Source organism: Nomascus leucogenys, chromosome 6 (genome assembly GCF_006542625.1).
Source record: "Nomascus leucogenys isolate Asia chromosome 6, Asia_NLE_v1, whole genome shotgun sequence".
NCBI lineage: Eukaryota > Metazoa > Chordata > Mammalia > Primates > Hylobatidae > Nomascus > Nomascus leucogenys.
Window position 1 is genome coordinate 107267039 of NC_044386.1, and position 21295 is coordinate 107288333.

At 46.8% G+C, this 21295-nt stretch overlaps 1 protein-coding gene across 4 annotated transcripts; it reads left to right on the forward strand.

Moving 5' to 3' along the window:
• Positions 1-4: 4 nt before the first annotated feature.
• Positions 5-10701, forward strand: MRPS11 (mitochondrial ribosomal protein S11). 4 transcript variants are annotated; one of them, XM_003268478.4, is made up of 6 exons: positions 5-328; positions 453-569; positions 5037-5135; positions 7546-7675; positions 9424-9489; positions 10307-10701. In XM_003268478.4, the coding sequence occupies exons 1-6, from the start codon at positions 264-266 to the stop codon at positions 10412-10414; spliced, it is 585 nt and encodes a 194-aa protein (XP_003268526.1). In that variant the 5' UTR covers positions 5-263; the 3' UTR covers positions 10415-10701. The 4 variants fall into 4 exon arrangements, with proteins under 4 accessions (XP_003268526.1, XP_012362933.1, XP_003268527.1 ...); XM_012507479.2 differs by having other exon boundaries at positions 237-328; positions 456-569; XM_003268479.4 differs by lacking the exon at positions 5037-5135 and having other exon boundaries at positions 246-328.
• The last annotated feature ends 10594 nt before the right edge of the window (positions 10702-21295 follow it).

A 21295-nucleotide genomic window follows, 5' to 3' on the forward strand; every position in this document is an offset into this window, starting at 1 on the left:
GTCCCGGAACTGCGAGAACGAACCATTCGCATATGGAGGGGTGAGCCAACATCTCAGAACATTAAAAAAGGGAAAGAATCCCCTGGTGAACCACAGTGAAAGTCTTATTGAGCATTTAAATGGAAATAAAAATATTCAGTGGACCTGATGAAGAGTAGATGACTTTCCCTTCTGTCCCCTCCCCGACCGGCACTCATGGTACCGGCGCCGGCGCAGCTGTGACTGACGCTGCCGACGGAAACTGACTGGGGTCAATTCAAGTCATGCAGGCTGTGAGAAACGCGGCGTCGTGGTTCCTGCGGTCCTGGACTTGGCCCCAGACAACCGGGTAACAAATGGCTGCCCCCTCGAGCCCACCGCCACCTCCAGACTATGCTCCTACTCGTGTCCCTTGAGCCACCCGGGCCCCAGTGACCGTTAGGCCGTGGCCCTCACCGAGCTTTTCTTCCCAGCAGGGTCGTGGCCAGGACGCCGGCCGGGACCATCCACACAGGCGTTCGACAGCTCCGAGACGCTGCGGCCAAGCAGAAAGTTGAAGAGAAGGCGGCTCCCAGCCACACCAAGTTCAGGTGAGCCCCACTTGGACCAGCCCTCTGGAGACCCGCAACCCCTGACTCTTGCCCGACACCCTCCAGAGTCAGAACCAGTGAATTTTCAGCTATGTCACTTGCTATCCGTGGGACTTTATGCAAATAAATCTGAGCCTCAGCCTTCTCATCTAAAAATGCAGATAATGCTGAGAAAGGTTGTGAGAATCAGATGAGCCGTGGTACAGAGTAAATGTTCAGTGAACATTCGTTAAATCAATGAGTGAATGTGAGATATCCATAACGTGTGTCAGCGTTCTTTCCTTCTGAGATGGAGATCTTTTCAGACCAACAACCTTCCCTGCCTCCAACACAAAATGGAGAGGTGAAGGGCACTAGCGATGGAACAGATGCTCCTGCACATCTTACAGATGGTCCAGGGTGGGTTTTGTGCTCAGCCCTAGGAACTGGCATCTTGCTTCCCACCAGTGCCACCACCTCTGTATGCTCTATACACATCCATTTAACTTCACACCCATTTAACAAACATTTACCAAGAATCTACTATGAGTGAGACACCATTCTAGGTGCCGTGAATACAGATACAAAAGATCATTCCTCCCCACAAGTAGTTCACAGTCTTTGAAGGAAGACAAACATGCAAACATTTTCACCATAATCTGCTCAATAGTATAATAGAGGTAAGCATTGGTTGGAAGTATGAAAGCTTAAGTGTCTAACTCCTGGCCAGGTGCAGTAGCTCATGCCTTTAATCCCAGCACTTTAGGAGGCCAAGCTGGGCGAATTACTTGAGGTCAGGAGATCGAGACCAGCCTGGCCAATATGGCGAAACCCCGTCTCCACTAAAAATACAAAAACTAGCCAGGCACTTGTAATCCCAGCCACTCAGGAGGCTGAGGCAGGAGAATCGCATGAACCCGGGGAGCGGAGGTTGCAGTGAGCCAAGATCACACCACTGGGTGACAGATTGAGACTCTGTCTCAAAAAAAAAAAAGGGTAAGTGTCTCATTCCTGAGGAAATCAGGCAAGACCATGGAGAAAAGAACATGGAGCTCAGAAGTGAATGGGAGTTCATCTGGACAAGTTGAAGTGGGTCATTGGAGACAAAGGTAACCGTCTGTGTAAAGGCATGTGGTATGAAAAACCATGGTGTGTTCAGGTGTGTATGTGATGGCAGATGCGGCCAACAAGACAAGAAGGAATCAGAATGCCAGGGGTCTTGTCTGTCACACTGGAGCTTTTACCCTGTCCCCACTGAAGGCAGTGAGGAGCTACTGAAAGGATCTAAACCAAGATTCTGTTGTAGTCATTTCTTCAACAATGCCAGGCACTGTTCAGAGTGTTGGGGATATATCCCTGACCAAACAGACAAAAAGCCCTGCCCTCATAGAACTTAAATTCCAGTGGGTAGAAGACAGTAAATAGAAAACAAGTAAAATGTAGGAGTATAACGGTTGGAAAGGGAAGGTGGGGGGTCAAGCAGGCCTGCATAGCCACATTCTGTAGGACTTTCTAGGGACATTGTGAGGACTTCAGCTTTTACTGTGAATGAGATGAGAGGCCAGTGGAAATTGCTGAATAAAGGGTTGACATGATCTTGCTGACAAGATCTTGTAAGCTCTTTGGCTGCTGTGCTGATATTAAACCATAGGAGAGCAAGAATGGAAGCTGGGAAAAGTGCTGTAAGCAGTTAGAAGACTATTGAAATAATCCAGACAAGAAACGATGGTGGCTTGGACCATGGTTATTGCCATGGAGGTATTATAAATGGTCTGACATTTTGAAGGTAGAGCAAGCAGGATTTGTTAATATACAGTGTGAGAAAAAGAGAGGAGTGAAGGAAGACCCCAAATTTTTTTGGCCTGAACAACTGGAAAGACGGAATTGTCATTTATTAAAATGGGGAAGACTGCAGGAGTTTGGATGGGAGTTGTTAAGGTTGAGATTCTTAATAATAAACATTCAAGTGGAGATACAATGTAGTTAGAAATGGAGCTCAAGGGCTGGGCGCGGTGGCTCACCTGTAATCCCAGCACTTTGGGAGGCCGACGCAGGTGGATCACCAGGTCAGGCATTTTAGACCAGCCTGACCAACATGGTGAAACCCCGTCTCTACTAAAAATACAAAAATTAGCCAGGTGTGGTGGCACGGGTCTGTAATCCCAGCTACCCAGGACGCTGAGGCGAGAGAATCACTTGAACTAGGGAGGCGGAGGTTGCAGTGAGCCAAGATCGTGCCACTGCAGTCCAGCCTGGATGAGACTCCATCTCAAAAAAAAAGAAATGGAGTTCAAGAGTCAGACTTCAGACTTTAGCTAGAGATATACAGTTGGGAGACATCATAGAGATGATATTTAAAACCATGAGATGACAAAATCATTAATACCATAAATGAGATGAAGAGAAGAGGTCCAAAGACTGAACCCTGGGGCACTTTCACATTTAGAGATTTGGGAGACTGGGAAGAACCATCAGAAGAGACAAGGAACTTCCAGAGAGAGAATAGGAAAACCAGGAGAGAGCATTTATTTTTTAATTTGGCTCAAGGTGGGGAGATCAGCTGTGTCAAATGCTGCTGATGTGATAGGTTGCTAGATCAATAACAGAAATGCCTATTACATTTAGCAATGTGGAGTTAGTTGGATTAAAGCATTTTTGGTGGAGTGGTAGGGGTTAATAATCTGATTGAAATGGGTTCAAGGAGAATGGAAGCAGAGAATAGGAAGAAACAGCAAGTATAGTCAGTACCTTAAAGTTCCTTAAGAGGGCTCTGCTATAACGGAATAGAGAAATGGACAGTAGCTCCCAGCAGGTGGATTCAAGAGGTTTTGGAGGGTTGTTCTGTTATTTTTTCAGTTTGGAACATAACAATATGTTTTGCCATTGGGAGCAGTGCAGTATAGAGGGGAAAGAACAAGTGATACTGGAGTGGGAACATTGCGGGAACAGTGTCCTTCAGGGGCTAATACACAAGTGGAGCACTGTAACAGGAGAGAGCACAAAGGCTGTGGGCACAGATGTTCAGTAGTGGGAGCTGGGAGAAAGTCTGATGGCTTCTTTTCCTGTGGAGGTCATCTGCTCAGCAATGAGGAAGCAGGGAGTTGGAGGTTAGAGGAGACAAAAGAAGCTATAAAAGAATCATCTAGGAGAATGGAAGGATAATTGAACAGGGGATGTGCTGTACAATTGCGAGGCAGTTCTAATCACTTCTAAGGTCAAACCCACAGGAAAGAATATACTCGTAAACTTTGAATACCAATGTGTTTTTGTTTTGCCTTTTAAAATACCTCTAGAAAAGCAGGAAGGGCTGGGGCAAGAGTAGTCCTCAGATTATAATATAATTTCTAAAATGGAATCTATTGTATTTCAAGTGGCTGTGGTGGGTACAAACATGAATATGATTTGTGTGTGTAGGCCTAGTGGAACAGCAAGTTTATTTCCAGCTCCATTGCTGAAGGATGATTGTGTGTGTTCAAATTTTAAAAAGCACAGCTTGGTGAGCAAAGCTCTAGACTGAGACAGATCTACTAGGTCCAAGGCTTGGCTTCTCTTGTTAACCCTATTTCCCTATTGGTACCTAATTTTCACCATCTGAAAATAAAGAGTACTTAGCTAGAAATAGCCAGAAAACAGCTTGGACTAAGACAGTGGAAGATCTTGAACGCAACACAATGTGTTCACATCTGATTCTATTGGGACATTTGAAACATTGATTTCCAGACCCCATCCAGGAGTCCAGGGTGAAGCTTAAACATCTGTATGCTTCACAGCTGACTGATGTTTAGCCTGCATTGAAAACCACTTGTCTAGGGTAGAGGTTGGCAAACTATGGTCGACTGGGCAAATCTGGCCAGTTGCCTGTTTTTGTAAGTAAAGTTTTATTGGAACACAGCCTATTAATTTACTGTTGTCTATACCTGTTTTTGGGATATAGTGGAAGAGTTTAGTAATTGGGACAGAGACCTGTTGGCCCGCAAAGCCTAATATATTTACTATCTGGCCCTTTACAGAAAAAGTTTGCTGTCCTTTATTCTAGAGGATTCTGGATTTTTTTAATGGTAATGATATGAGTATTATTTTTATCTCATTTTTTATAAAGTAGAGTCCAGATATTGTCTATGGTTGATGAAACAAGAAACAGAGGTTTGACTGTATTTTTTAAATTGCGGGAAGAGGAACCTACAAAGGATCTGAAAATAATGGAACATACTTGCAGGGACAAGGAAGATGGGGAGTATAAATGAAAATCCCTTCTCATAGCAGAAAGTCCCTAGATGTGTCTGAAGTCAACAAGTCGAGAAACAGCCTCATAAGCACAGCAGTCACAGATGCAGTGGTGGCACCAGAAGGACTGAAAAGGAATGGTGGGGGCAGCCACTTCAGAAGCAGCAGGGGGCAGAGAGCTGTTATTTTTTAACCATGTGTTGTATCTCTTTGATTTTTAAAAAGTCGAGACAATTTTAAATAAAATCTTTCTTCTAATTGCAGCATTTACCCTCCCATTCCAGGAGAGGAGAGCTCTCTGAGGTGGGCAGGAAAGAAATTTGAGGAGATCCCAATCGCACACATTAAAGCATCCCACAACAAGTAAGTGGAAGGGAAACACTGGGCAGGTCTAGCGTGAGATTCTTTCCACTTCAGAGGGAAAGTCAGGCTTGGCCCTGAATACCCTGGGGTAGAAGTGAGGGTGCTAAGTGCTGCATGATGGCGCCAATGTAGAGCACCATCTTCCTTCTCACTTGAGGAACCACCTGCTGTCTTTACAGAGTTTATTCAAGTTTCATAAAAACGTGAAATTGGGTGGGCATATCGTAGTTATAAGAATTCTTTGCTTTCCTTGAGAATAGTGTTTCCTGGTTTTGCTCAAGAGTTGGAAGGAGTGTATTAGGGGCATATGGTTCCACCATGAAGGTGTTTATTAAGTGTTGCTGATAGGGAATGGATGATATATAAAGTAAAAGAGATATGATTCAAGATATTAATATGATTTATTAATACACTAACCAGAATCTAGACCTCTAAATAGATATTGTCCCTTTAAAGTACTCACCACTCTGGGCCACTGTGTGCTGGCCTCCACCTTGTAGAGCTAAATATGGATGGTGAGTTTAAAGTGACAAGACTAGTGTTCTTGTGTGGCTTACAGACGGGGGCAGTGCCAAGGGAATTCCCAAACATATGCTGGCAACAGAAGCATTGCTGGTATTAGTAACAACTTTGCAGGTTGGCCCCCACTTGGAAATGAGATCAGTATTTGGTCACGGCCAACCCATCCAGCAATTGAGAGACCAGCACAAGAGACTACAGTCATGGGCTAAAGTGTGTGGCGCAGATGAAATGCTATAGGATTCATTTCAGCATTTGTCAGATAAATGCAAAGTGACAGCAATTGGATTTCTTTTTCTTCCCCTCTCAGGCTAATAAGGACATAGGCTAACTCTGCATTTAAGTGTCTGTGGTCTACTCTATACAGCACTGTTTAGGCTGTCACAGAGACCGACAATTATGCATCTATTCAATATGGAAAACCCTAGAAACTCTGGTAGGGGAAAATGGCAGAGCCATAGCCAGGATAACAAGTGGATGACCCAAGCCCAGGGCTGACTCCAGCAGGCCTCCCCTTCAGTCACTTCTCCTGTCTCCTTCTGTGAGCTCTCAGAGCTCTCCAGACCAGAAATAGGATGATGATGACTAAAGGGGAAATCAAAAGCATATCTGAGGATTTCTTAAGGCATTCTTAATTGTATTAATAAGTTAACTTATTAGAGATGATTAAGAAAAAGTTGTGGGTGGATGCAGTGGCTCACACCTATAATCCCAGCACTTTGGGAGGATCACTTGAGGCCAGGAATTTAAGACCAGCCTGGGCAACACAGTGAGACCCAGTCTCTACAAAAATACAAAAATTAGCTGGGCGTGGTGGCATGCACCTATAGTCCCAGCTACTCGGGAGGCTGGGGTGGGAGGATGGCCTGAGCCCAGGAGTTGGAGGCTACAGTGAGCTGTGATTGTGCCACTGCACTTCCAGCCTGGGCAACAGAGTGAGACCCTGTCTCACAAAAAAATAAGAAAAAGAAAAGTTTTACTTGTTTAAAATGATTTTTGATCATGGAATATAGTGTTATAAGCATCAAAAGTATCCAATATGAGGCTGGGCGAGGTGGCTCATGCCTGTAATCCCAGCACTTTGGGAGGCCAAGGCGGGCAGATCACCTGAGGTTGGGAGTTGAAGACCGGCCTGAACAACATGGAGAAATCCCATCTCTACTAAAAATACAAAATTAGCCAGACATAGTGGTGCATGCCTGTAATCCCAGCTACTCTGAAGGCTGAGGCAGAAGAATCTCTTCAACCCAGGAGGCAGAGGTTGCTGTGAGCCAAGATCGTGCCATTGCACTCCAGCCTGGGCAACAAGAGCAAAACTCCATGTCAAAAAAAAAAAAAAAGAAAAAAAAAGTATACAATATGGTAATATTGCTAATATTTTTTTTAAAGAGTCCTTCTTTTAGAGCTATGTACTGAAATATTTACAGACAAAATGATAGGTCTGGGATTTGCTTCAAAATAATCCATTGGTGAGGGGAGTGGGCTGGGAACAAGGTTTATAGATGAAACTGAATTGGATATGAGTTGATAATTGTTGAAGCTGGTTGATGGGTCCATCAGATTTCGTATGTTATTCTCTTCACGTTTGTGTTTATTTAAAACTTGCCCCCAATAAAGTCATTTTCTGGGTGACACTTAACTAACTACTCTCAGATTATGGAGCGCTCTTTAAATTATGTGACTTAGCAGTTTTCAGTCAGGTTTAGGGGAGAATTCTGACCTCTCCTGATACTTCCTGTAGGAGTTCAAAACATGTTGATCTGATAAGCTCAAAGTGGAAGCAACTGAATTCCTTTTTCTTTCTCACCCAGGCTTCTAGGGGCATAGATTAGCTCTCTCTTATTTCCCTGAAGAAGAGTTGTATCCTATGTGCTTCTTCTACTTTTCTCAGCACACAGATCCAGGTAGTCTCTGCCAGTAATGAGCCCCTTGCCCGTGCTTCCTGTGGCACAGAGGGATTTCGGAATGCCAAGAAGGGCACAGGCATCGCAGCACAGACAGCAGGCATAGCCGCAGCAGCGGTAAGTGTGTGTTCCTTCTGCTTCCCTCTGTAGTGTGTGTTTGCTTTCTGCATGGCTCATCACTGAGTGGAGAATCCTCATTATACTACCCATTCAGAAGCAAGGGTTTGTCATGGCAGCTTAGATGCCCTGACATTGGAGCATTGGTTTGAAAAGGTTTAGTGAAAGGCTCCCCTTTTTTCTTTCTCTCAGCTTCATTACAGGTGAAGCCCTTGTTGATTCATTCTAGGATGTAAGAGCCAAGATACCAAAGGCTTGAGAACCAAAGACCCCTCAATTTAAAAACCGTTAGCCAGGTGTGGTGGCACCTGCCTGTAGTTCCAGCTACTTGGGAGGCTGAGGCTGGATGGCTTGAGCCCAAGAGTTTGAGGCTGCAGTGAGCTATGATCTCACCACTGCACTAAAGCCTGGGCAACAGAAAGAGACCCTGTCTCCAAAAAAAATTAAAAATAGGCCAGGCACGATGGCTCACAGTTGTAATCCCAGCAGTTTGGGAGGCCAAGGCAGGCGTAAGAGATCGAGACTATCCTGGCCAACATGGTGAAACCCCATCTCTACTAAAAATAGAAAAATTAGCTGGGCGTGGTGGTGCGCACCTGTAGTCCCAGGTACTCAGGAGGCTGAGGCAGGAGAATCACTTGAACCCAGGAGGTGGAGGTTGCAGTGACTCGAGATCACACCACTGCACTCTAGCCTGGCAACAGAACGAGACTCCATCTCAAGAAAAAAATAAAAATAAAGACCCATGGTTTGGGGTTGGGGGAGATATGATAGTCTATTTGGAGAGGACATGGTATCGTGAGGACTCATACAATACCAGTTCCAGTGTGAACTGTTGTAGACCTTTTTTAGAAGCAAATTGGCAAGGTGCTGCTATTGGTGTAGTTATTGAGCATCTACATGTGCCAGACACTTTACCTTCATTATCTTGAGTCTTCAGAGACCTTCAGCATTATCCACATTTTCATAAGCCAATTGAGATTCAGAGTGTGTGACTTGCCTAGAGCCATGCACCGATTCAGTTCACTGATCAGAACCCAGATTGGTCTGGGACCAAAGCCTGCACAATTTCTACTATAGCACAGGCCTTACAAATATTCAGACTCTGCCAAACCAGATGTATTTCCTGAAGGAAAACCTTGACCTTCAAACAACGGAAGGCACCCCAAAATATTGATTGCATGTACTATCATCAGAAATCAAAATGCTGTAAATGCCCAACCATGGACAGATCATATACTATGAAAAGAAGTATGTCACTGTTCACAGTGGCTTCTGCATGGTGAGTCATGAATGATTTCTGTATATTTTCCCATTTTTATAATGAACTGCCTTTACTATCAAGAAAGAAAATTTTAACTCTAACTACTTAGAGATTTTAAATGATAATGCTTTTAAAGTGGGTATTTAGGTTCAGCCTTGAAGCCTAGGGTGGCGCCTCATGGTCTGAAATTCTGCATTTGCCCACCTGAGAAAAACCTGAGCAATATTTAGAAATTTCCATTAGGTGGCAGTGCTGTCCTAGGCTAAACAGATCACAGTCGCGTGAATTCTGCAACCTGCCAAATTCTGTGGTCTCTGCTGGCGCCTGTCCTCCACTATAGCCATCTGCCCTTTGCCTCCCTGTTTACTTCTCTGGGTGCCCTTTCCCTGAGCTCACACACCCCTTGCTCTAGGAGGCAGTAGCAAGAGATTTGGATGCAGTAGTTCTCTCTCTGGGGCACTAACCACTCATTGCTTCTCTCCAGAAAGCTAAACAAAAGGGCGTGATCCACATCCGAGTTGTGGTGAAAGGCCTGGGGCCAGGACGCTTGGTAAGTTACAGTGATTTCCATAGTGTACTTGCCTCCTAGTAAGTGAGAGAATTTGGGGCTTGAGAGCAGAGTACAGGGAGAGTAGAAAACACCTTTTAGTGGATTTCCGTGTTTGCTTGAAGTTCCCGTCTGTTGTTTTTATAATTGACTAAGCCCCTCAGAGCAAGCCTAGATCACATAGTATAATTCATCAGACACTGAGTGCCTGCTGTGTGCCACACACTGGGAATGGGAAGGTGGTTCCTGGGGGAACTGTCACAAACAAATCCCTCAGGACAGACCGGTGAGTGCGGTGGTAAAGCATGTGCCTAGAGTGCTGGGAGCCCATCAGGGGATCCCGAACCTAGCAGGGATAATCTTTCCTGATGATCATTAGCACAGATAATCTTTAGCTTCCTCAAAGAGGTGACATCTCTCTGACTTTGCAGGAATAATGAAGTATTAGGGAGGTGGAGGCACAGCAGGTGGTGGGGGACATTGGAGGCAGAGAAAACTGCCTAAGTAAGCTACAGAAGTATGATACCCAAGGTGTGCCAAGGTCTACAAGAAGTCTTTGTTCTCAGATTGTAAAGTGCAAAGTGGAAAGCGGTGGGTACGATTTGAGAGGGGGACAGTGTGAAAACCTGGTTAAAGGGTTTGGGTGGAGACTTTTGTGAGAGTAGAATAGGATTGGGATTATAGGTATCAAAGCCAGTGGGTATCTCACCCCTCCCTTCCCTTCTCTATGCCACCCTGTCCCTCTCTGAACCCTGCCTGGAGACACTGGATCATTATTTCTGGGACCATGTCATTCTACTTTTCCTTCTGTTCCTTCCAGTCTGCCATGCACGGACTGATCATGGGGGGCCTGGAAGTGATCTCAATCACAGACAACACCCCAATCCCGCACAACGGCTGCCGCCCCAGGAAGGCTCGGAGGCTGTGATGGGAAGGAAGCCTGCCCTTGGACCTGACCTCAAGCCTCAGCTCCAGTGGGATCTTGTAAAATGCTCCGTCAGAGCTCTCCAGAATATGCTTGTTGGAGATCCTTCAGACAGTAAGGGAGAGTTTTGCCTCCTTACACAGTGGCCTTTGATTGCACCTCCAGCTGGAGATGGGTGTGCCCCAGAAGTAAGCTTTGCATCTCTTACAAGAGGGGGAGCTACAGGGGCAGCCGTGGCCTAGGCCCAACCTCTGCTCTGAGAAAATAAATATCTGTACCATCTGTCATAATTTTGAGATTTTTGCTTTCAGAGTTACATTAATTCCTACTTCCTCCTGAAAAAGAGAGTGTGAAATGAAGTGAGACCTCAGATGAAAGTAAAATATAAATGTGAGTTGCTATTTACCAGACACTTTTGGTTTCAGATATTCCTTTTCTAGCCCCTTACCCAAGATTTCCAGAGCTAATCCTAGTAACTTTTCTTATTAATGACTTATAATTTGGCCCCAAATTGGGAGTTTTTTGCCACCTACCTCTGGATTCTGATGGATTTCACCATTATGGGCATGTTTAAAGTTAGCCCTAAACACAGGATTTTCTACAAGTGGAGAGTCAGACTCCCCACACTAAAGTGGCAGTCACCATTTACACTCCATGGGCTTCAGCAGTGCCAGCACTAATGAGAGAGTGCCCTAAAAGTGGGGAGGGTAGAGTTGTATAAAACATGATTCTTGGCCAGGCACGGTGGTTCACACCTGTAACCCCCTCACTTTGGGAGGCCGAGGCGGGTGGATCACTTGAGTCCAGTTAGAGACCAACCTAGGCAACATGGTGAAACCCCATCTCTACTAAAAATACAAAAATTAACCAGGCATGGTGGCGCGCGCCTGTAATCCCAGCTACTCTGGAGGCTGAGGCATGAAAATCGCTTGAACCCAGGAGGCGGAGGCTGCAGTGAGCTGAGATCATCCTACTGCACACCAGCCCAGATGACAGCGAGACTGTCTCAAAAAAATAAATAAATAAATATAAATTAAAATTTAAAAAAAAAAAAAAAAAAAACCCTGATGATTCTCTAGAAAATAGGGTGGATGGCAGGATGGGCTTGAGTAGAGCCCAAATCTAGAAGTGCAGAAAGCAAGTTGATAAGGAACCTGGGTAGTGCTGGCAGTGGGGCGCAACTCAGGACCCCCAGGCAGGACTGACTGCTCCTCAGTTGGGGCTCTAGGCTTCCTGGATACGGTACAGAGGCCAAAGGTGGGGGCTCTAGAGACACGACCCGAGAGTCCCCTCTTCCACAGGCAAAGACCAAGGGTGAGAGTATCACCAGAAGCTGAGAAGGAGTGGTCAAGTACACAAAAGCACTGTTCCTCCCAGATGAGTGCAGGAAGGGCTGCTGACCAGAAGGGGAAGGCACTGTGGAGTTTTACTTCTGTGTCCAGCCAGCTAAGTAGTGTGATCTGCCTGAACTCAGTATAGGAAAAGACACAGATGCCCCTTAAATATGCAAAAGGCTGTGTTAGGACAAAGAAAGGAGGAAGATCATGAACCAAGACATGAATTTAGAGGAAAAATGCCTCCCTACTGCCTTCTCTTTAGTCCTTAGCAGGACCTGTGAAGGCCATCTTGTGACCAGTGACCAAAGAAGCCCAACCGGAGGCTTCTTGGATCAAAGCCACCGTCAGAAGGAATTAGACTGTTTCACTGCAAAACTATATATAAACACAATGCAATAAAACATGGTGCTCTTGAAAATTGCACTTTGTGATTTGATATGGTTTGGTGGACAGAGGGCCTGTAGCCTGTCAGACAGTTCATCAATCAGGGCCTGAGAGGGAACAGCTCACAAGGTTTAAGAGAAAAGCTCAATGAAAGCTCTTTGCAGAGGCATGGGTAAGATTAAGGAAATAAAGAAGGTGGACTACAAAGCAGCTGCCACCCTAGGCTAGAAAAGGCAGGGAAGAACAGTTCCTAGAACCTGGCAGGAGCTGCCACAGCAGCAGAGTGCAGCCCTGCCAAAACCATGGCCTGAGGGAGAGGGAAAAAATGCCTGGCTGTTCCCGCCCTATAGTCCCTTGCTGGGGTCCCCCTTGGCTGATCCCAAAAGGAAGCAAAAAGGAAGGGAACTCAGTGTTGTGGTACTTGGAGTCTCAGCCTCCCAGGCTGCAGAGTGGATCTGGAGGGGCACGTAGAGGATAGCAAGCACAGGAGGTTTCTGTGGCTCCTATAAGTCCTCCATGCACCATAGGTTTTTATTTTGGTTTTGGTTTTTGAGTCTCGTTCTGTCACCCAGGCTGGATTGCAGTGGTACGACCATGGCTCACTGCAGCCTCACACTCCTGGGCTCAAGTGATCCTCCAGCTTCAGCCTCCTCTGAGTATCTGGGACTACAGGCGCATGCCACCACACCTGGATAATTTTTGTATTTTTTGTAGAGATGGGGTCTCGCCGTGTCGCCCAGGCCGGTCTTGAACTCTTGGTCTCAAGCAATCCCCCCACCTCAGCCTCCCAAAGTGCTGGGATAACAGGCGTGAGCCACTGCACCTGATCCACACACCATAGTTTTAAAAATGTTATTTTACTCACGAGAGGGCTTTGGAAAGGAAGATCCTGCCCAGCAGAGCCTACATGTACAGAGAGGACAGAGGACCCTTAAGGACCAAGGGTTTTGTCCCCGGAAATGGATGTCTGGCGCAACCCCTGGAGCTAGTTTTGGGGAGGCCACCTTGTTGACTGTGCGCTGGAAAATGCACGTTGCTTTATTGTGAGCTCTCGGTGCACAGTGTCGCTTCCAGGCTCTGAGTGGCCAATAAAGCTGGTGCTATCTTAAACTGTGCTGTCTCTTACTCATTTGTCTTGGCCTCTCAAAGACTGACCTTCCCACCCCCATGAGAGACCAAGGCACCTTCACCGAAGGCTGAGCAATCTAGGCGGTGATTATTTACCTAAAATGCTGGACTGCCCTGTGCCTGCTGCCACAGCCCCTCTCAAACAGCAGGTCTCTCCTTCCTGAGGAAACAGGTGGAAAGTGTGCTGGCACTTCCCACAGGCAGAAAGATGCAAAGCCCAGCATGTGGGTCCCAAGTATTTGCACAAGCAGGGTGTTGGCCTCAGCTTGTGTGACACACTTTGTTGCCTTCTGGCAGCAGAGCCTCAGATTATTTCTACAGATGCATCTGCAGTTTTGCTTCTAAAGCTGGCTGCACAGGACTGGCAAATAAGGAAAGCCTGTCCTCCTACACTAGCAAAAAAACAGATGCAATTTCTTTCCTTTCAGCATAGACGCGACGTTTTCACATCTTTCTGCCAAGGCTATCACCTGACACCGAGATGTACAGTCACTGCCAAAATAAGCCTGTTTACCACTAGAGTCCCTGAATGCTAGCAGAATTTCACTGGCACCTTGGGAGAAAGCATTTCCCAACTGTATTTGCCTGCAACCTGGCTCTGACATGTCTCTTTAAAAAAAAATGCATATATACCTTCCTGCTGGACTTTATTCTTTTTCTCTACTCATTTTTCTCCTATTCTGGAAAGACACATTGCTTTTTAAATCTGGGTACTATCAGCCTAAGGTGATGAAGCTGTCACTGGCCAAAGCAGAAATTATCCATTCACCAAATTAAGCCAACAGGGGCTAGTCCACAAACATGGAGGCCAGGCACTGGGGGAACAGGGCTGGAGCTGTCCCTACTCTGGAGCTCACGCTCTGAGGAGGCAGGACAGGTATGTGGCTGAGTTAGAATGGAATTCCATGAAAGAGGCACAAATGGTATTGGCATTGGAGTGAAAGACCCATCCCCTCAGCTTCAGGGCTGGAAGGGAAGTCTTTGTGGAGGAGAAGGCATGCAAGAGGAACCATGGGCGAATGAGCATCCTCAGGAGCTCAAAACAGCATGGAAGGCTGAGGGGTGAGAGGTCATCAGGTTCCCGGTTCCCTCTGAGTTGGCATGGTAGGTCACGTGGTTCAGACTGGATAGGGAGACTGGATGGAGAGAATAGCTTACCAGAGGATTCGAGGGAAAGGAAGGGGTCATAAAACTTGCAATCAGGCCAGGTGCAGTGGCTCACGCCTGTAATCCCAACACTTTGGGAGGCCGAGGCAGGCAGATCACCTGAGGTCAGGAGTTTGAGACAGCCTGACCAACATGGAGAAACCCCGTCTCTACTAAAAATAGAAAAAATTAGCCCATCATGGTTGGTGCATGCCTGTAATCTCAGCTACTCGGGAGGCTGAGGCAGGAGAATCGCTTGAACCCAGGAGTTGGAGGTTGCGGTAAGCCGAGATCACGTCATTGCACTCCAGCCTGGGCAACAAGAGTGAAACTCCGTCTCAAAAAAGAAACTTGCAGTCACACCAAGGATAAAGAGCAGGCTCCACAGATGGGATGGACAAAGGGAGGTGGGTGTGTAGACAGCTGCGGTCAACAGGAACTTCAGAGTTAGAGATTCGAGAGAGCTCCTTCACAGGAGAGGAAGTGAGGCACATGGGTGTCTAAAATAGAGTCGAAATACAAGTCAGTGAGGTTTAAGTCAAGTAGTTATGTGGACAAAGAAACTTACCTTGATGCTGAAGCCTGGAAGTGGATGTCAGGGATGTCAGGGAAAAGGATAGGGAAGTCTATGAGGTTCAAAGTCCCTAAACAAAGTGGAGTGGCCCATAGTGTAGGAAGCAGACCAAGAATTCAGGAAGGCAGAAGTAATAGATCGTATGCACTTCAAAAGAGAAGGGCTGTCAAGTGGGGGTGGTGGAACAATATCCCTGGAGGGGCTGAGGAGGTGGGAGCATGCTGACGCCTATCCCTGTCCACTGGGTGGGAGGTAGGGGGTGGTGTGCACAGTGCTGGGGAAATGATGGTGATGAGAGGCTGTCTCTCCTCAGTAGACTGAAGGTGTAGGGACCGTGGTGGGAAGGCAGCGGCTGTGGACACAAATGCCCAGAGCATGCAGAATCAGAAGAGCCTCTGGGGGCCTGGAGGTGTGGGGCCAGAGCCCCTCAGGAGCCAGGAACTGGATTGGAATCTAGGTCTAATTCCCAACATCTACTCTGCTTCCACCCTGACTTTGCAACAGAAGAATTTCAAAAGCTCAAAAACTGTGAAATGATGTTTAATCTTACTAGTAATCAAGGACATAGAAGCTAAATGCCTTAGCATCGTTCCCCAAATGTAGAGATGCCAATCAACGCCATAGTGGGATGAGACAGCCCAGGAAAACTGTAGAGAGTAGGGAAAAGAAGATGGCCAAGATTGTAAATGCAAGGAAGAGAGACTGTGAAGGAGGCAGGACAGAGGGCTTAGTCGGAGTGCAGGTTGCTGTCCAGAAGTCTGATAGGAACTCTACAAGATGAGGTGCCCCTTAGGTTTAGCCACATGGAGGTCATGATTCACCAAAGGGAGAGAGGGTCAGAGACAGTGGGAGGTGAAGAAATAGAGGTTGGGCCAAGAGTGCTGAGTTTTCTAGTAAAGTCTGTCTCGTGGTGATGGAGAATAAATGGGATCAGCAGTTTCCCCTGCACCATGATGGACCAAGAGTCGGGGTGTGCAGAGGAGACAAGAAGAGGCTTAGAGCTGTGGAGAAGCAGACCTCAACCAGGTGGCTATCTCCCCTCTGAGGGATATAGCGGTGTGGGACCCCAGGGACAGGCATGCCCATTGTAAATTGGGAACAGCAGTGTCTGATGTGAGCAACGTGGGCACCAACAATGGAAACAAAATGTCCTTGGAATCAGTACACAGGGAACGTTTCGTGTTCTTTCCAACATTCTACACCGATTGTTCTGAAGCAAAAGAGTGTGTGCTCTCTCTCAGCTCTTACTGGGGGAAGGCAAATACCTAGAGCCTCTTCAGAGGGAAATTTGGGAATATCTGTCAACACAAGATGCAAAGACCTATGGCTTCATAATTCCCTTCTAGGAATGTATCACATAGAGACAGCATCGCTGTCCACTAGAACTCCTTGCACAACAGAAATGCCCTATATCTTCCCTGCCAGAATGGTAGCCACTAGCCCCACATGGCTCTTAAAATGTGACCAGGAACTGCGTTTTAAATTCTATTTAATTTGAATTAATTTACTTTGAAATAGCCACAGTGGCCAGTGAGTATGGGACCACAAAGCTATGGATATTCTTTCCCATGTGTACCAAGTATGCAAAGATATTTTTTTAGAAGATACTGTAAAAGATTGGAACCAAAACGTCCATCAATAGGGGGCTAGTTAAATTACAATACGGTACATCCAGATAATGGATTGTTGGCCCTGAAACACACCAAGATGCTTTGCTAAGTGAAAAATAAACGAGTGGAGGCAGAACGTTGTGCATAGTATAGTTGCTAATTTTTGTAGAAAAGGAGAAAAGATGTTTACATACATGTTTGTGTATGCATTGAGTATCTGGAAAGACATATCCCAAACTGTCAGTGTGCTCAGCTCCAGGGAGGGAAACTGGGTGACACAGTAGCAGGTGGAAAGCAGACTCAACTCTTTACCTTCTTCACCTTTAAAAGTAGGTGTCGTATTGATGTTACTTATTCAGATTAATTAATGAACCAATTAAAATAAAAATAAAGAACTGTTTTTTTAAAAATGTATAGATGCTGCAGTCAGGCATTACATAAATTATCTGCTGAAATGTGCACATAACTTTTTTTAGTATATATTTGGACACACATGGACCCTGTAACACTCCCCATCTCCATTGTTGGTCCAGTATTTGGGGGAAGACATCTGATTTGGCTCTGAAATTTGTTCTTGTAATTAATCTGGCTTCTCTCCGCTGCCCACCCAGGTTCAAATAAAACTATGCACATGCTCCCAAATTAGCATAACAAGTCTTGCCAGAAAAGTCAGCCTCAGTGTCATTATTGCTTGGCTGGGAGGAGGAGGCAGAGAGAGCAGGGTGATCTGTTTCCATAGTGCCCTGTGGCAGCTTAACCGCCTAGGATTTGCGTAATCCCCTTGAACTAAAAAGAAATGTCAACTGAGGGGCAGCATGGTGTCACAGGGGGCCCTGGCTGGGAGGACACCTGTTGTCTAGACCCAGCTTGAGCCCAGACTCAGCATGCAGGCTGTCAGGCCACACTCCCTCCCCAACACCAGACCTCAGTTTCTCCCTCAGAACCATGAGGGGGTTGAGTGGGATGCAGCTCCAGCATCTAAGGAGCCTACAGCTCCTTCATGGCTGGGAAGAAAGCCTGGATCCTGACTCACTAAGCTGCTCTGAGGGAGAGCCTCAGGGATGCTACACAAGCCAGATTCTATGCCCCTGGAAATCCAATTAGTTCTCCCCTGGACTCTAGGCCAAGCCCGCTCCCTGCGCATGCCCCCTACCTGCCGCCCTGCTCAGTTGCCCATTCCTTCTAGCCTGCTGGGCTGAGAAGAGCTTAGGCTTTGGAGTCACAAAGACCAGTGTTTGAATCTCAGCTCTACTGTGTGACCTTGGAGGAATGGCTGCATCTCTCTGAGCCTCAAATACTCCCGCTTCCACAGGACCAGCAGGGGGGTTTGTAAGGCCACTGTGTACTCTGCTCGGGCACAGCGAGTGTCATCCAGGATGCCTTTCCTGCCCTGCCCTCCCAATCCTCACACTGCTAAGGTGGCAGCTTCCATCCTCGCAGGGCCTTGGCTGATTCTGTGGGGCCCTGGCGGGGAGCACAGTGGTGAATGCAGATGCATGCCCATCTTGTTGCTGCTGTTGTAATTATTAATTATTTTCAAATATTTTTCCTGTCATTTTAATCAGAAAAGTCCTGTGAGAGCCAATCACCCATCTTCCTAATTCCTTAAATTCATCCAACTGTAGATAAAGCCAGATTGTTTAAAAAAAAATTGCAGCCAAAAATGAAATGAAATGAAAACGCCAAATGATTGGAAAGTCTATCCCTCAAGAGTCTTTCTTCCCTCCCTCCTTCCTCAAGCATCTATCAACACTCAGATTCAGGATATCTAAGCCCTGGTAGCTGGCCTGAGCAGCCTAGGAGGCTAGCTGGGGAGACAAATTCAGAAAAAGTCCATTGTGACACCACCGGGTGCTACCACAGAATGGGGACACCTGTGAGTGAGTGAGAGAGACAACGCACACCCTAGAGTGTGTGTGTGTGATGGTGGTGATGAGAAGATGAATCAAGGAACACTTCCTAGAGGAGGTGACACAAGCTTAAAATCAGAGTAAGAGTTAGGAGGCAACTATGGGTGATGAGGGGTGATGGGGGGAGTTTGCAGCAAAGAAGATGGTATGAACAAAGGGTAGAATGCAAGCGATCCTCCTTCCTTGACCTCCCAAAGTACTGGGATTACAGGTGTGAGTCACCATGCCCAGCCTTAAATTAAAGATCTTGAAAGCCAGGCACAGTGGTGCATGCCTGTAGTCCCAGCTGCTCAGGAGGCCAAGACAGGAGAATCACTTGCACCCAGAACTTCGAGTCCAGACTGGGCAACATAGCAAGACCCCCATCTCTTTAAAAAAAAAAAAAGAAATATGAGGGCTCTTGAGATGGGGAGATTATCCTGGATGATCTGGTGGGTTCTAAATGCAGTCACAGGTATTCTTCTAAAATGGAGCCAGAAGATTTGACTATATAGAAGAGGAAAGGCCATGTGACCACAGAGGCAGAGACTGGAGAGATTCAGCCATAGGCCAAGAAATGCCAACATCCACCAGAAGCTGGAAGGGGCAAGAACAGATTCTTCCTGAAACTGTGATGGTTCATTGCCCATGTGCACAGCAAGTCAATATGCCAAAACACCGGGTTGCAGTAGAGAAAGGAGTTTAATCATAGGGTCACTGAATGAGGAGATAAGAGGAAACCTTAAATCCATCTCCCCAGTGAGTTTGGGGCTAGGGTTTTTAAGAGTTTTGGAATGGGCCGAAGTGTGGAGATCATTGATGGGTGGAAGAGTGCAGGGTGAAGTCACGGGACAAGGAGAAAAAACAGCTGAATTCTCATGCCGATCCCATTCCTGTGTGGGGGTCTTCAAACTGATTCCTGGAATTCATGGCCTGGAAAATATCTTAAGCCATCGTTACACAAAAGCTCTGATCTAATGTCAGAGATCCTGTCTATAGGATGCAATCAATTCTTAGTCTCAGAATCCTAATGTCAGAAATCCTATCTGTAGAAACGATGGGGATGCGAATTGTCAGTAACCAGTGCTGCATGATCTTTAGCAACAAGGAAGAGGGCCAAAGTGCAGCCTGATCAATGCTTAATTCTAACTATATTTCTGTCCAGAACTGGGCGGGCAATTCTTGTCAACCCTGTAGAGATGGTTTCATTCCCTAGAGCCTCTGTAGGAAGCATAGCCCTGCTGCCAACTTGATTTTGGGCCAGTGATACTGATTTGGGACTTCTGGCCTCCAGAACTGTGACAGAACAAATGTCTGTGGTTTTAGGCACCCAGAGTATGATCATTTGTCACAGCAGCCACAGGAATCTAATAGAGAGAGGTAGGAGAGAATGCTGGAGAAGTCAGTGGGGATGGACAGAAGTTGGGGGTGGTGGATATAGAAGAGGAAAATGGGCAAGGCTGGGGTGGACTGCAGGTGGCATAAGAGAGAGGGAGGGACAGCCAGGCATCTGGTGGCCTTGTAACATCAAAAGAGCCCTACACTACTGGGGCACCAGGAGGGCCCTCTGCAGGCTGTAAGCAGCCTGAGCCCCTGAAAGGTTTTAACAGGGCTGTGCCATGGTCAGAGGTGTGTTTTAGAAAGAGCAGACTAGGGTCTGGGGCACTGGATGGACGAACTAAAGGCACCTGGAGTCAGGGAGACCCACAGGTCATAGCTGGGATCCAGGTGAGAGATGAGTCTGGCAGAAAACAGCCACAAGCAGGATTGCAGGCAGGGCAGATTCTAGGGAAGTTTAGGAGGCTGTCTTAGTCCCTTTTGTGCTGCTATAATGGAATACCACAGACTGGGTAACTTATTTCTTACAGTTCTGAAGGCTGTGAATTCAAGGTTGAGGGACCAAATCTCATGAGGGCCTTTGTGCTGTGTCATCCCATGGAGGAAGGCAGAAGGGCAAGAAAGGGGGTATGAGAGAAAGAGAGAGCACATGAGAGAGAAAGAGAAAGGGCATGTGAGAGAGAGAGTATAAGAAAAAAAGAGAGAAAGAATGCAAGGGCCAAATTGGATTTTCTAACAATCCACTCCATGACCTAATCACCCCTTAATGGCCCCCCCCTTAATACTATCACAACGGCAATTAAATCTCAACATGAGTTTTGGAGGGGACATCCAAACCATGGCAGAGGCAAAGGTGCCATTTCCGGGTGGAGGACGGGGGAGAAGTACAGAAACGGCTGCAGGGGCGCCACCAGCAGAGCCTGTGTGGGCCCTGGCTCAGGGATGGGACTCTGAAAGGGCGGGGGAGCCTCCGTGCATTGTAAGACCCCTCTCCAGCCCCCTCAGCTGTGCCAGCCGGGCTGCATCTGGGAGAGGACACACAGGGGATCCTGGTGGTCTCGTCCCTGGGAGCAGGCAAAAGCACATTTTTTGTCCTGTTGGGATTGGGATAATTGGGGCATTAACGGAAATGCATTTCTCACCTATTTTCTGTCTGATTGAAAAGAACTTTGCAGTCATTTAGAGCTCTCACACCTCCTCTAATCAGAGCTCACTTCGCTCAGACAGAGGCAGAAAACTGGGTCACACGTGGACTCCAGAGCCTCCCAGGATGCGACAAGCCAAAAGTGCGGCATCTCCCACCTCCTCTGCTCCCTGCCACCCGAGGACAGAACCACCCTACCCCAGCCCCTCAGTGAGCACACACTCAGTAGCGGGCTGAACTTGGAGTACTGACAGGATACCCTTTATTTTTCTCCCATCACTGCCTCCAGTCAGCTTCCTCACATCTCCCTTTCTAGACTCCTGAAGCTCCATCT

What these genes read in the sequence shown, in the direction of transcription:
- MRPS11 (XM_003268478.4), top strand. Translation starts at nt 264, where the DNA reads ATGCAGGCTGTGAGAAACGCGGCGTCGTGGTTCCTGCGGTCCTGGACT. An exon ending in ATTAAAGCATCCCACAACAA is followed by an intron (nt 5,136 to 7,545) that starts GTAAGTGGAAGG and finishes TACTTTTCTCAG; the next exon opens with CACACAGATCCAGGTAGTCT. An exon ending in GCCTGGGGCCAGGACGCTTG is followed by an intron (nt 9,490 to 10,306) that starts GTAAGTTACAGT and finishes TGTTCCTTCCAG; the next exon opens with TCTGCCATGCACGGACTGAT.